The sequence below is a fragment of the Peromyscus leucopus genome, chromosome 3 (assembly GCF_004664715.2).
Source record: "Peromyscus leucopus breed LL Stock chromosome 3, UCI_PerLeu_2.1, whole genome shotgun sequence".
In the NCBI taxonomy this organism is placed as follows: Eukaryota; Metazoa; Chordata; class Mammalia; order Rodentia; family Cricetidae; genus Peromyscus; species Peromyscus leucopus.
Genome location: NC_051065.1, coordinates 3547228 through 3559880, shown reverse-complemented (window position 1 = coordinate 3559880; position 12653 = coordinate 3547228). Strand labels below are relative to the sequence as shown.

The 12653-nt window shown below is 37.7% G+C and overlaps 1 protein-coding gene across 1 annotated transcript in view; it reads right to left on the bottom strand.

The window, feature by feature from the left end:
- Iqub (IQ motif and ubiquitin domain containing) overlaps window positions 1-12653 on the bottom strand; it is a 72972-nt gene that overhangs the window by 22489 nt on the left and 37830 nt on the right. The window contains exon 8 of the mRNA XM_028872976.2: window positions 2069-2244. Coding sequence (XP_028728809.1) covers window positions 2069-2244 — 176 coding nt within the window. The remainder of the gene's footprint in view (window positions 1-2068; window positions 2245-12653) is intronic.

Below are 12653 nucleotides of genomic sequence, written 5' to 3'. Positions count from 1 at the left end.
AAAGGAAACCACACAGAGGCAAGTCAGATGCAAAAGCATCAGGAGTATATGGTCTTTCTGGAGACATGCAAGTAACTGAGCATGGCTGGAGTCATTTAGATGTAGTGTATGCGTGTGCACATGCACATGCACGTGTACACACACACACACACACACACACACACACACACACACACGATGATGGTAAGGGAACAATAAGATAAGGGATATGCAGACAAGAAGTGATTAAAATCATTGCTCCCACAAAGAAGTACAGAAGGACAGGCTCTAGGTGTGCCTGGTAAGGTCTTCCCAGTTGTCAGTTGGATGATAGAACAGAGCACTGAGAATTTAGACTGGAGATAATGGCCCCATGTGAAAACAAAATAATCCAGGTGAGAAGGATACCCATATTCACTTAAATGAGTATCCATTATAACATACAAGAGACAAGAAAGGCAACCCCCCCCCATAATGATTTTCCTGGAGAGACAGGGAGGGAGAAGATAGGAGCTGCTATGACCTCCCACCCTCCTAGGATAAGGTGGATTACAAAGTATTCCAATCAGACTCGAACATCTGTAGTTCATGTCTTTGCCTGCATGGTCTATTTGACACAGGCAACATCATCAAGATGCAGAACCGAGCCGTTTTCCTACAGTCAATGAAAGCAAGTCTGGAAATGAACACATAAATAATTAAAGAAAAATAAAGAAACAACAAAAAGCAGGTTGGTAGGCAGGTGGAGAAGTCAATAATAACATTCATGTTTCTATCTAGAGTAGTGGTTCTCCACCCCCCTAATGCTGCGACCCTTTAATACAGTTCCTCATGTTGCAGCGACCCTCAACCATAAAATTATTTTCATTGCCATTTTATAACTATAATTACGCTACTGTTATGAATTGTAATGTAAATGTCTGTATTTTCCAGTGGTCCAAGGTGACCCTGTGAAAGGGTTGTCTGGCTCCCAAAGGGGTCGTGACCCACAGGCTGAGAAGTGCTGAGCAAGTGAGTGGATGAGACACACACACACACACAGAGATAGGTTAGACGAACTCTACAGAACAGGACTCACATGGAGGTAAGGGTGGCAAAGGGCAGTGAGGTGATGTGACTTAGGGTCAGGATACTCTTGGGATCAAAAGGCAGTGAGGTGATGTGACTTAGGGTTAGGATACTCTTGGGGTCGCCAAAGGGCAGAAGATGGTGGGAATTGGACAATTGGACACGTGGTTTAGAAGTTCCTAAGGATCTTGTCTGAGACCAGAACTAAAATTGAAGCCAATGATAGTCTGAAGTTAGGTAGAAGGGTGCGCAAATGAGATGATATGAGGGCATTTAAAGTAATACAAAACGTGATTTTTTTTAAAGGAAAAATAATGTTCTCAAATAACAGAAACCACAGAAGTAGAATCACAACAAACAAGTATCTTAGAAAACTGTATCCTTTTCCTCTTCTGGATGGATTAGCTTTTAATTGTCTGGAAAGATCAGGTTTATAAAAGGAAATTTGTTACTATGGAAACGGGCTTTCAATATCAAACAGGCAGTTTGACCACAAAAAGGTAATTACTTTAGTTTTCCCCTTAATTGCATGATTTCTTGCTTTTCAGTAAATATATATATATATATATATATATATATATATATATATATATATATATATATATATATCCTGTTGGACAGAACTGTCCAGTCAACCAGGGCTGTGGTGAGCCAAAGCATAAACATAGGTCTCCAGCCAATCTCCTAAGCTGGTGACCACTGGGTACCCCAGACCCAGACATTCTGGGGCTTTACTACTTTGTACACTATCAGCGTGTGAAACTCTCCAAATTCAAATAACCATCCCACCTTTTCTCCCATGAGCAAATCCCCTTAGTCAGGCATCTCATGTTCCCTGTTAGTTTATTCGAGGGTACGGTTTGAGTATTCAGCTCCATTAAAAGAGTAACTATACAGGATTTAAAGAAATATCAAAATGTTAAAACTTTATGAAAGTTCTTTTGGTATCAGTCTCTCCTTTGGATCATAATTCCACATTGTTAAACTCAGGACACACTCGTGTTTAAATAAGTTCACTAACCTTATCCAGAAAACGTTGTATAGCTGCTTCCTGGCGCTCCATATTAGCAATATATCTATGTCTCCCAATGGAAGAAATGATCTGTGTCTCTTTTTCCAAAAGCTCACACAGGGCAGCTTTCCTCTCGGCTTGACTCGAATACTGGTCAATTTGTGTAATTTCTTCTTGCCGCCAAACTAGAGGACAGACGTAAAAGGCTCATGAGTTGTCAAAATCCATGGCTTTTTTTAAAATAGATTTTTTAAATTTTTAAATTATATTAACTTAACTAATTATATTAATATTTCTAATTTTTAATTATGGCTGTGGGGAGGTGTGCACATGAGTGTAGATGCTCTTGGAGGGCAGAGGTGTCGGATCTTTCTGGGGCTGGAGCTACAGGTGATTGTGAGATTGTGAGCCACCTCCTGTGATTGCTGGAAATCACACTCAGGCCCCAGCTCTCCAACACTCAAGATAAAATAATTTTGTAAAACTCGTAATTCAAAAGCACTAAGTGTTCTTAACAGTTTTGGGTCCTCCACAACCGATCCTCTTTCATTTACTCTTTCAGCTTCTACGAGTCTGAAGACTTTCTTTGATTTTCTCTGTTCTTTTCCCCCTTTCTCTATCACTTCTTACTCCACCTTAGGGTCTGCTTCTCTAAGAACCCAAAATAGTAGTTTACATTAGTTATCACGTTCATTGTATCACAAATTTTAGATTAACTGCATTATGCTATAATAATCCTTAATGTATTTTAAAGCACTGGTCACTATAAATAAAGATGATGTTGCATAAATGTATTCTAAGACCATATCATAAAGCTCCAAAGAGCAATGATTTAGTAAGCCCATTCTGTTTAAATATAGACCTACATCATCACATATGAATTTATATGTCATATGTCAAACTTAAATCAAAGTTTCTAGACTCACATATGTTTTTAATAAAGGTTCTATTCAAATCCTTATGGAAACCAAATTTGGGGAAGAAAATTCTTTTTCACTTCACATTTCAAAACTGTCAAGCTTATACTGACAGAAGCATAGGATAGGAAATGACCTTAGAAATTAAATTGCTCAATCCTACATCCAAGCACATATCCTCCTTTCAGTCGCTTGGACAGGAATAATTTGCCTGACACAGAACCAATTTCTTGAGCTACATGCCATCCCTTTGGGCAGCTGAAGGTAGTGTCTCATGTCTCTCTTACATTTTCCCTTCTCAAGACATAAATACTTCCATTTTTAAATTGTACACTATATGACACAATTTCCTCTCACATCCAGGTCAACCTTTTCCTGTTTCTTGACACACCACTCCAAGTGTACTGTCAAATTCTGTCAAAATAGAGGCTTCCACACAACACGCCCCACACTCTCCTGATTGAAGTGACAAAAATACAAAGGAGGGAGAGGGGGAGAGATAGAAGGCAGCAATGAAAATAAGAAAAGAATTTGATATGCCAATAGCATGGCAGAACTCCCAGGAAACATAATGAAGATTTGGGTGGATAAATTTGTAGATGAATTTCTAAACAGTCTTAGTAAATAAGAAACACAGAGCCAAATACAGAGGTAATAGCCCAAAGAGATCAGAGAAATAGCAAATAGCTATGACTAGCCTTATCTTATCACCACACAGTAGCTTCCTCAGAGAGAGCTTCTTCCTGCTTAACCTGTGCTTTCATTGCCTTCCTGTCTGCCTTCTCATTGGCTCTAAGCCCAGCCACATGACTTCCTCATCACTGCCTGTCTATACAGACCTCCAGGTCTCTATGGTTGGTACTGGGACTAAAGGCTCGTGTCACCAAACTTGGCTGTGTCCTTGACCACACAGAGACTCTGTCTGCTGTGTGATCAGATTAAGGGCATGGGCTACTAGCACCTGACTATTGTTTATGGTTCGCCGACCTCTGATCTCCAGGCAAACTTCATTGATTAACATACAAATAAAATATCACATTTGAGCACAAATAAAGTATCACCACATAAATTAAAAATAAATTATCCCCAAAATATGCAAACACCGTTTCCTCAAACTACTTCAGTGTCATCTCAGAAAGTGGGTCTCATAGAAGAAGGTGGTAAATCTCAATTCGCTTGATTGGGAGCTAGAAAAGGGTAGACTTTGAAGCCACTTGATTACCATGCCTTGAGAAAGTCTCTGAAATGTCTAAAGAGAATGTCTAATGTTTTAAATCACAGCTGAAAACAGTGGTAACTGTGCTGGTTTGTAGAGAAAAGGAATTTTTGAAACAAAGTATAAAGAAAGGGGATAAAGCAATGGGTAATAAGCTATATTTAAAATATGAGATGATTTTGCTTACATATTATCGTGTAACTATATTACATATTAATAATTTACATACTAATGTTGTAGTTTAAATAAAATAACTTTGAAGATTTCTAGTAATTATTTTTACTTATGTGCATGTCTGTCTGTCTTGCATGTATGCTGCAAGTGTCCTTAGAGGCCAGAAGAGGGCGACAGATCTCCACAGCTGGAGTGAGAGATGGTTGTGGGCCAAGCACCGTAAGTGCTGAGAGCCAAACTGAGTCCTCTGGGAAAGCAGCCAACACCCTTCACCAACACCAAATATAGAGGGATTTTGTGTGATTGCAAGGGCATGATATTCTCGGGAGGCATGTTTGAAACAGAGTGACACCAAAATTGAAATGGCAAGTTAGCCAAGATGAGCAAAACGAAAGCAGAATTTGTAACATTCCTACGAGAAACGTGACGGAAGAACTCAAAACTCAGTTCCTGACGTGAAAGATCCAGTTAGTGACCTGACTGTGGTGGATGCTGACACCAGAAATCATGTGATCATGTTCCATCCGTCCACATGCGAACACAGCTGCAGTGGGTGTGTCTTACATTGCAGAAAGCAGGTCAAAGGGCAAATGGGCTTGTTTATCAGCACCCGGCACATAGAGCCTGCTGAATCTCCCAGCAATCCAATGAAGCAGGAGCTGCCATCTCTTGTGAAAAGGGAACCCGCCCAAGGACACACGGCTACGGAGTGGTGGTGCTGGGACCCAAGCTCAGGCAGTCCAGCTGTGTGGAATACACTCTTCCCTCAAAAGCAGAAACCATGCTATCCTTTCTTTTCAACATGGGACTTCTCTCAAAAGCCTTCTCTCTTGTATGGTTATTGCGCCTGCCAATGTCCTGTCACTTCTTTATCATTAAAAACACTCACCAATGTTATAATGAAAAAGGGGCTCTGTAAGATGCTAGGATATACAAAGTGAGACAGCCTTACTTTCTTCTTCAAGGGATTAACACATTTCCTAACCTTTCTCTAATTGGATAAGTGGTAAGGAAAAAAATAAAAATAAAAAAACCCACAGAGTTTCTGTTTTTCTTTCCATTTGCCATCATTCAATGCCCAGCATTTTCCACCACTGGGTTTTAAGACTTTGCTTGAATAGATGCATCTTGACATGAGAGTCTATGTCTTGTTCTATAGACATGATTCAAGCATATGTACTCCCCTACTGTGGTGCTATGGGCATAGTTACTTTCTTACTGGGCTGCAGGAATATTTCAAAATTATTTCAATTATATGAACTTATATAGTTACTGTTTGCTTTCTATTTCAGATTTACATTAATAGTCACTAGGAATTATAAAATAAATATCTAATGTCTGAGTGTGGGTTTGGGCCTTCCATTTATAGACACTACCTTTTATAATATTACGTTTTGCAGTTTTATCAGGATATTTCTTTGTCCTCTCATATTTTAAGTTGAAACCATCCAGATCAACTAGTCCTGTTCTTGGTTAGAACCCACTCTGTCCTTTATCAGGACAGAATAATAATACATTATTCAAACACTGTCCAGCTTGATCTGTCCAGCAAGAGGATTCTGAAATGCAAAAGCTAAACTATCTTCGGCAAAAATTGTAAAATTTGAGAGCTAAATTATATTATGGAAATCCAGGAAATCTATGATTGATGAGTGTGTTATTTAAAAGTAGCTTTACCAGCTAGAATAAGAAAAATGACAAACCCCATATAACAAAAGGCAGTTGATGAATAAAGGGAAATTGTTTGCTTGTAGAAATAATAACTGAGAATATTTATCTCACAGGATTACAAATTTGCTCCCCAAAAGCAAATAAAAGCTGATTGATATCAATGAGTTTATTTTATTTCCCAGCTTTATATCAGAAACATCCAGAGCCTAAAGTAAGTTTAGGCTATGAGGTTATTGTCCAAACTAGTCTGGAAATTTCAGAGAGGGGTGTATTATTCTCCTGTATCAATAATTAAGCATTGTTGAAATCTGGAAATATGCATGTATATTCAAACACACATGTTGACCCAAGTTTCACATTTTTGTTAGCTTGTTGCTGTGACATTTAAAAAGAAAGTACCCTACAGAGCTAATTAAAAACAAAACCCAATGAATCTTCATTTCAATTTAAAAAAAAAAAAAACTCTTCATTAGATGAAGACAGCAAATCTTTGTACCCAAATATGATCATCTTGAGGTACAAAGAATTCAAATGTCAACATAAGAATTTGGGGGGAACGCAATTTCAATCAATGAAGAAGCCAGTAACTACAAATAATTTTGAGGCAAAATATATCGAAAAAAAATGGTTAATTGGAGATAATAAAGTTAATTTGTCCCCTAAACTTATATTCTTAGACAAATTCGGGCTGCTATCTATATTCCATCTTCACTCTGAAACATCTTATTTGAACTTGTTATCGCTGAGGAAGAAATCTCAGCAGCTACGGTAGTATGTCTGCCATGGCAGGTTACATGCATCCATATCATAAAATTCTCATCATAAACTGGAAGGCCAAATGACCTGAAAAAAGACAACACACACCAAACAAAACTGTCAAAATGAAAAGCTAGAAGGAGAAAGAGATAAAAGTAGCAGAAAAAAGTGGGCAGATTTAAACACATAACAGTAAACAGGTGAACATCTAAATTAAATGGACCTTTTAAAACAGAAAAATACAGAGCAAATAGTTTAAAAAAAACACGTATTTGTACTTGATTGTCTCAATAAGCACATTAAATGTAAATTATTATCTAAACATTCCAATGAAAAGACACAGGTCATCTGATTAGGTTCTTAAGGATAACATAAATTATATTTCCACCGGGCGGTGGTGGCGCACACCTTTAGTCCCAGCACTCAGGAGGCAGAGTCAGGCGAATCTCTGTGAGTTTGAGGCCAGCCTGGTCTACAGAGCGAGATCCAGGACAGGCACCAAAACTACACGGAGAAACCCCGTCTTATATATATATTCAGGTATATATATTCATATTCAGGTATATATATATAAACCATATATATATATGAAAACCCAAAGAACAAAAGGTCACAGAATACTGAAGGGTGCATCACACAAGCAGTGATCTAAGGAAGCTGGGCTGGGCATTGAGACACACTTGCAATCTCAGCAGAGGCAGTAGGCTTACAGGGTCTAGGCTCGCTTAGGTCACCAAGTGAGACTTTATCTGAATAGAAGAAAACAGGAAGAAAGAGAGAGAGAGGGATGAGCAGGGAGGGAGGAAGAAAGGGAAGCAGAGAGGGAGGGAGACGGCGGGGAGACAAGGAGGAAGGGAAAAGAATGGATTGGTGATGGTCCAAGTTTATCATAGAATGATATCATAGAATGATACAAGAAATAAGGAAACTCATAATGACAAAGGTTTCATTCCATCATTAGGGTATGTATTAGGACATAATTCTAAGTATTCCTTCACCTAACAAGAGAGGTTCCAACTGAATCAAACAATACCTAATTGAATTGCAAAGAAAAACTGAAGAAACCATAATGATAGCTTGGGATCGTAGTGCCTCTCTCTTAACACTTGATAAACACGTAAGGGAAAAATTAGTAAATACACAGATTTGCATAATACTCTCAACCAAGTTGACATAACTGATATTTACCAACCATCACTTCCAGCTACAACAGAACACAAACATTTCTCAGGTACAACAGAACATTTTCCAAAATGACCTGTTTTACTACTAAAACAGGCTGTGAGAAATTTAGAAGGACTCAAGTCATGTAGAAGTATATTCCATAACAAAATTAGAAATCAGTAACAAAGATCTATGAAAAATCTTTAAACAACATACTTCAAAATAATCTGTCAAAGACAAATTATAAAGGTAATCAGAAATTATTTTGAAAAGAAAGAAAATCAAACTCAACATATCATAAAGTTGGGGAACAGCTCATGCAGCAGTACCTGAATCCAGATCTCAGAACAATGATCTTTGCTTTTACCATATGATGAGAAAAAGAGCAGTAAACTCAACTAACAGTAAGCAGAACAGAGGAAACAATAATAAAAGAAGCTACAGACAATAATAAAAACAAAAGAACTAGTCCGGGACCTGTCCCTGGTGCATGAGCCGGCTTTTTGGAGCTTAGTGCCTATGGTGGGACATTTTGCACAGCCTTGGTGCAGGGAGGAGGGGCTTGAACCTGCCTCAGCTGAGTGTGCCAGGCTCTGCTGACTCCCCATGAGAGACCTTGCCTTGGAGGAGGTGGGGGGGAAGGCTAGGGGGTGGGGAGAGGGAGGACAGGGGAATCTGTGGTGGAATAAACAGATCTCTAAATAAAAAAATTATTTAAAAAAGATAGAGAAATCAATAAAAGAGTAATGAGATTGTGAATCCACAGACCAATTGATCGAGAATAAAAGAATAAAGACAGAATTACCAGTGTTAGGAGTTTGGGGGGATATTATAACATCCTACAGATAGCAAAAGCATAATATAGAATACTGTTAATATCTTTATGTTAACATGTTCATAATTATACACTGAACAACTCACATAAATGATGCAAACTAACAAATATAAGTACAAGAAAATTTATATTATAAATAGATATATCTATCAAAGACATTACATTTAGAATCTCAAGCTTTCCCACAAAGAAAACTCAAGGCCTTGGTGACCTTATTGGTAAATTAAAAACATTTTAAGAACAAAATACTAATTCTATACAAAGTTGAAAAAATGAAGAAAAAAGAGTACAGCATTATCTAGACATCAAAACTAAACAATAGGATAACAAGGAAAAAAATAAAATCTACAGACCAAGATCCCTTAGGAATCTATACAAAAGTCCTAACCAAATTTTGGCAATATAGAAAAGGTAATGCAATGGTTCTCAAACTGTGAGTCATGACCCCTTTGAGGGGTTGAAAGATCCTTTCACAGGGGTTGCATATCAGATATACTGTATATCAGATATTTACATTACAATTCAAACAGTATCAAAATTACAACAAAAAAATTTATGTTGGGGGTTACCATAACATGAGGAACTGTATTAAAGGGCTGCAGCATTAGGAAGGCTGAGAACCACTGAGGTAATACATCATAAATAAACGGAGTTTATCAAAGAATGCTGGATTGGCTTAACAAATGAAAAATAATTTATATAAATCTCTGTGTCATGGACTACAAAAAAAGCTGTCTAATTCTTTGAATATTGAAAAGGCAGGTGACAAAATGCAACATTCATCCCTCCCCCTGAGAGAAAAACTTCTCAGATGTTTATGCATAAGGAATGTCTTCAGTCAAATAAAGGACATCACTAAACACCTAAGCTATGATTAAATAACACTCATTGTAAAAAACTGGATGTCTTCTCCCTAACATCACACTGGTCCATTCAATGTGGATAAGAAGTGAGTCATCACTAAAGTCAAAGTCTTAGCAGACTCTTTTGTAAAAATTTACAAACTTGTTTTAAACATTACTTAGAAAAGCAAATGATTTAAAATAGTCAAACCTACTTTGAAAAAAAAATAAACTGAACCAAACAAAACACTCAGAGGACTATTAGCCCCTCGTTTCAAGATTTGTGAAACTACGGTAGTCAAGAATGTGTGATACTGTATAAACTTTAACAAATAATTCAATGGAACAGGATAAAAGTTCTAGATAGTTCTAAACAGAGCCACAAGTAGACAGTTAACTGATTTCTGATAAAGATGAAAAAGCAATTCAATGGAGAAAACGCTATTCAGTAAAATAATAATAATAGCTAAAAGCAAATAGGTTAAAATAAATTTATTTCCACACATACAACTGGTAAGCCAACTTTATAGGATTAGAAAATAAAATGTTCTCTTGTCATTCTTATTCATATCAAAAGTCCTAGCTAGTTCAACAAGAAAATTTTAAAGTCTTACTTCCTAAGGGAAATAACTGCCTTTATGTCACAGTGAGCACAGGTCCTAATTGTCTATATAAAATCTAAGAAAGAATCCAAAGTTAACAAGCAAGCTTAGTGAGGTCTGAGAATAGAAATTGATGTACATAGGTCAATTGTGTTCCTATATACTAGAAACAAGCACCTGGGGTTTTATTTAAAATTTCCTTTCCCAGTGCTGGAAACTTAACCCAGGCAAGCACTCTACCACTAAACTGCATCCTTACTCCTGTTTAAATAATACTAAAACAATTAGGTAGAGGGGGAAAAAATTAATAAAATATTTGAAGGATTTATATGTCAAAAAACAAAACACTGATCAAAGAATCAAAAAGATTGAAACAAATGGAAAGATATACATATGTCCATAGGCTCAATATTGTTAGGATACTGAAAGATATATAATGTCCACAGGTTCAATATCGTTAAGATGTCAGTTATCCCAGTTTATCTAGAGATTAAACACAATTCCATTTAAACTCCCAGCAAAGGTTTTTGTTGTTGATACTGTTGTTTCAAGACAGGGTGTCACTGTGTATCCCTGGCTGTCCTGAAACTCACTCTGTAAACCAGACTGGCCTTGAACTCACAGAAACGTGCCTGCCTCTGCCTCCTCGGTGCTGGGATTAAAGGCATGTGCCACCACAACCTGATCCAAAGATTTTGTGTATGGGTGTTTTGCCTGCTTCTATGTCTGCAGCACCTGTGTGCCTGGAGCCCTGGGAGAGCTGAAGAAGGCACAGTATTTAGGCAGTTGTAAACTGCCACATGGGTGCTGGGAATCGAACCCAGGTCCTCTGAAAGAAAGGCCAATGCTCTTAACCACTGAGCCATCTCTCTGGCCTCTAGCAAAAGTTTTTTGAACAGAATAATGTTAATTGTAAAACCTGAATGTAAAGACGGGAGCCAGAACAGACAGAAAGAACAATGGGAAGACTTGTATTACTCAGTTTCAAGACCAACTATAAAGACACAGAACCAACACATTGCAGCACTAGTGGAAGAGAGTGATAGAGACAGAGACAAAGAGAGAGAAGAGTAACCAGCCAAGAAACGGATCTATACATGTACAGTCATGTGACTGATTATTGCTGTGGCCTGCATGTGTGTGTGCCCCCAAATTCACATGTGACCTGTTATCCTCAAGGCAATGATCTTAGCTTGTGTTTCCTGGAAATGACTAGGTCCTGGCAGTGAAATTCTCACTAATTAGATGAAGCCCTTACAAAACAGGCCTAAGCAAGCATTGCACCCTTGAATGTGCATTGTTTATAAGCTACACAACCTACAGTACCTTGTTATAGGAGCCTATAAAGAATAAGGAATTGAGAAAGATATGAGGACAATTCCGTGGAGATGAGGCTGTGTCTTCAACAGAGACACAACAATTGGATACTTAAAACAAAAGCATTTAAAAATTAACTTCAACTTACATTTCATACCTCATATAATTTTCTTCAAATTGAATTATATATCTGAATGTAAAATATAAACCCACAAAATTCCAAAAAAAATAAAGGAAAAAAATCTATGTGAGCCTATGTTTGAAGAATTTTTAGATGTAACACTAAGTATATGACCTATATAAAAACAAATTGATAAATTGGACTTGATCAAAGGTAAAGACATTCACTACAGAAAACACCCAGAGTGAGAAGGTAAGTTCTTACTTAAGAGAGTAGAGGCCCTCTTCTTCTGGCCTGACAGGTGATTCATGCTGACTATGCCAGGGTACTTGAGCTGACCTCCCATTCTCCAAATCTCCTGGCCCTGAGAGAGATGTCTAAACTCCAGGTGGCTGCTTCTAAGGTACCAGCTGTTCACTTTGAGTCTCTTACTGACAAAATCCCATCATTTCTCCAGCCGGCTGCCTCAACAAGACAATGGAGGACCTGGCCTTGTTTATTCATTCTCTCCGGTGTAGACTCGGTCTGATAGACAACTGTGTGTTTCTGCTCAAAATATCCTGGGAGTGGTATATACCTCAATGTTGTCTTCCAGATCTCTAGCACCCTGGGTTGTAGTCAGACACTGACCTACCAGGACAAGGGTGACCACCAGTCCTCTGCGTTCCTCAAACTAAAGGAACTTATTTCAAAGACCACCAGGAGGACTCCTTGAAATAACTCTCACAATCCTCTTGGAAACTACTCCAAAGTAATGGCTCACTTTAAAAAATAAAACAAAACAACAACAACAAAAAAACACTTTTACTAGCTGCTTCATAACTTTCCGTCTTTTTTTAATTTCCTTGATCTTACTGAGTGGCCCATGGGCCAAAGCAAGTTCTCAATTTAGTTCTTCTTATAAAGCCTTTATGAGGGGGACAAAATGTCTTACACTGACTCTGATATCCTGATATCTAATCTCTTGGGTTCTCAGACA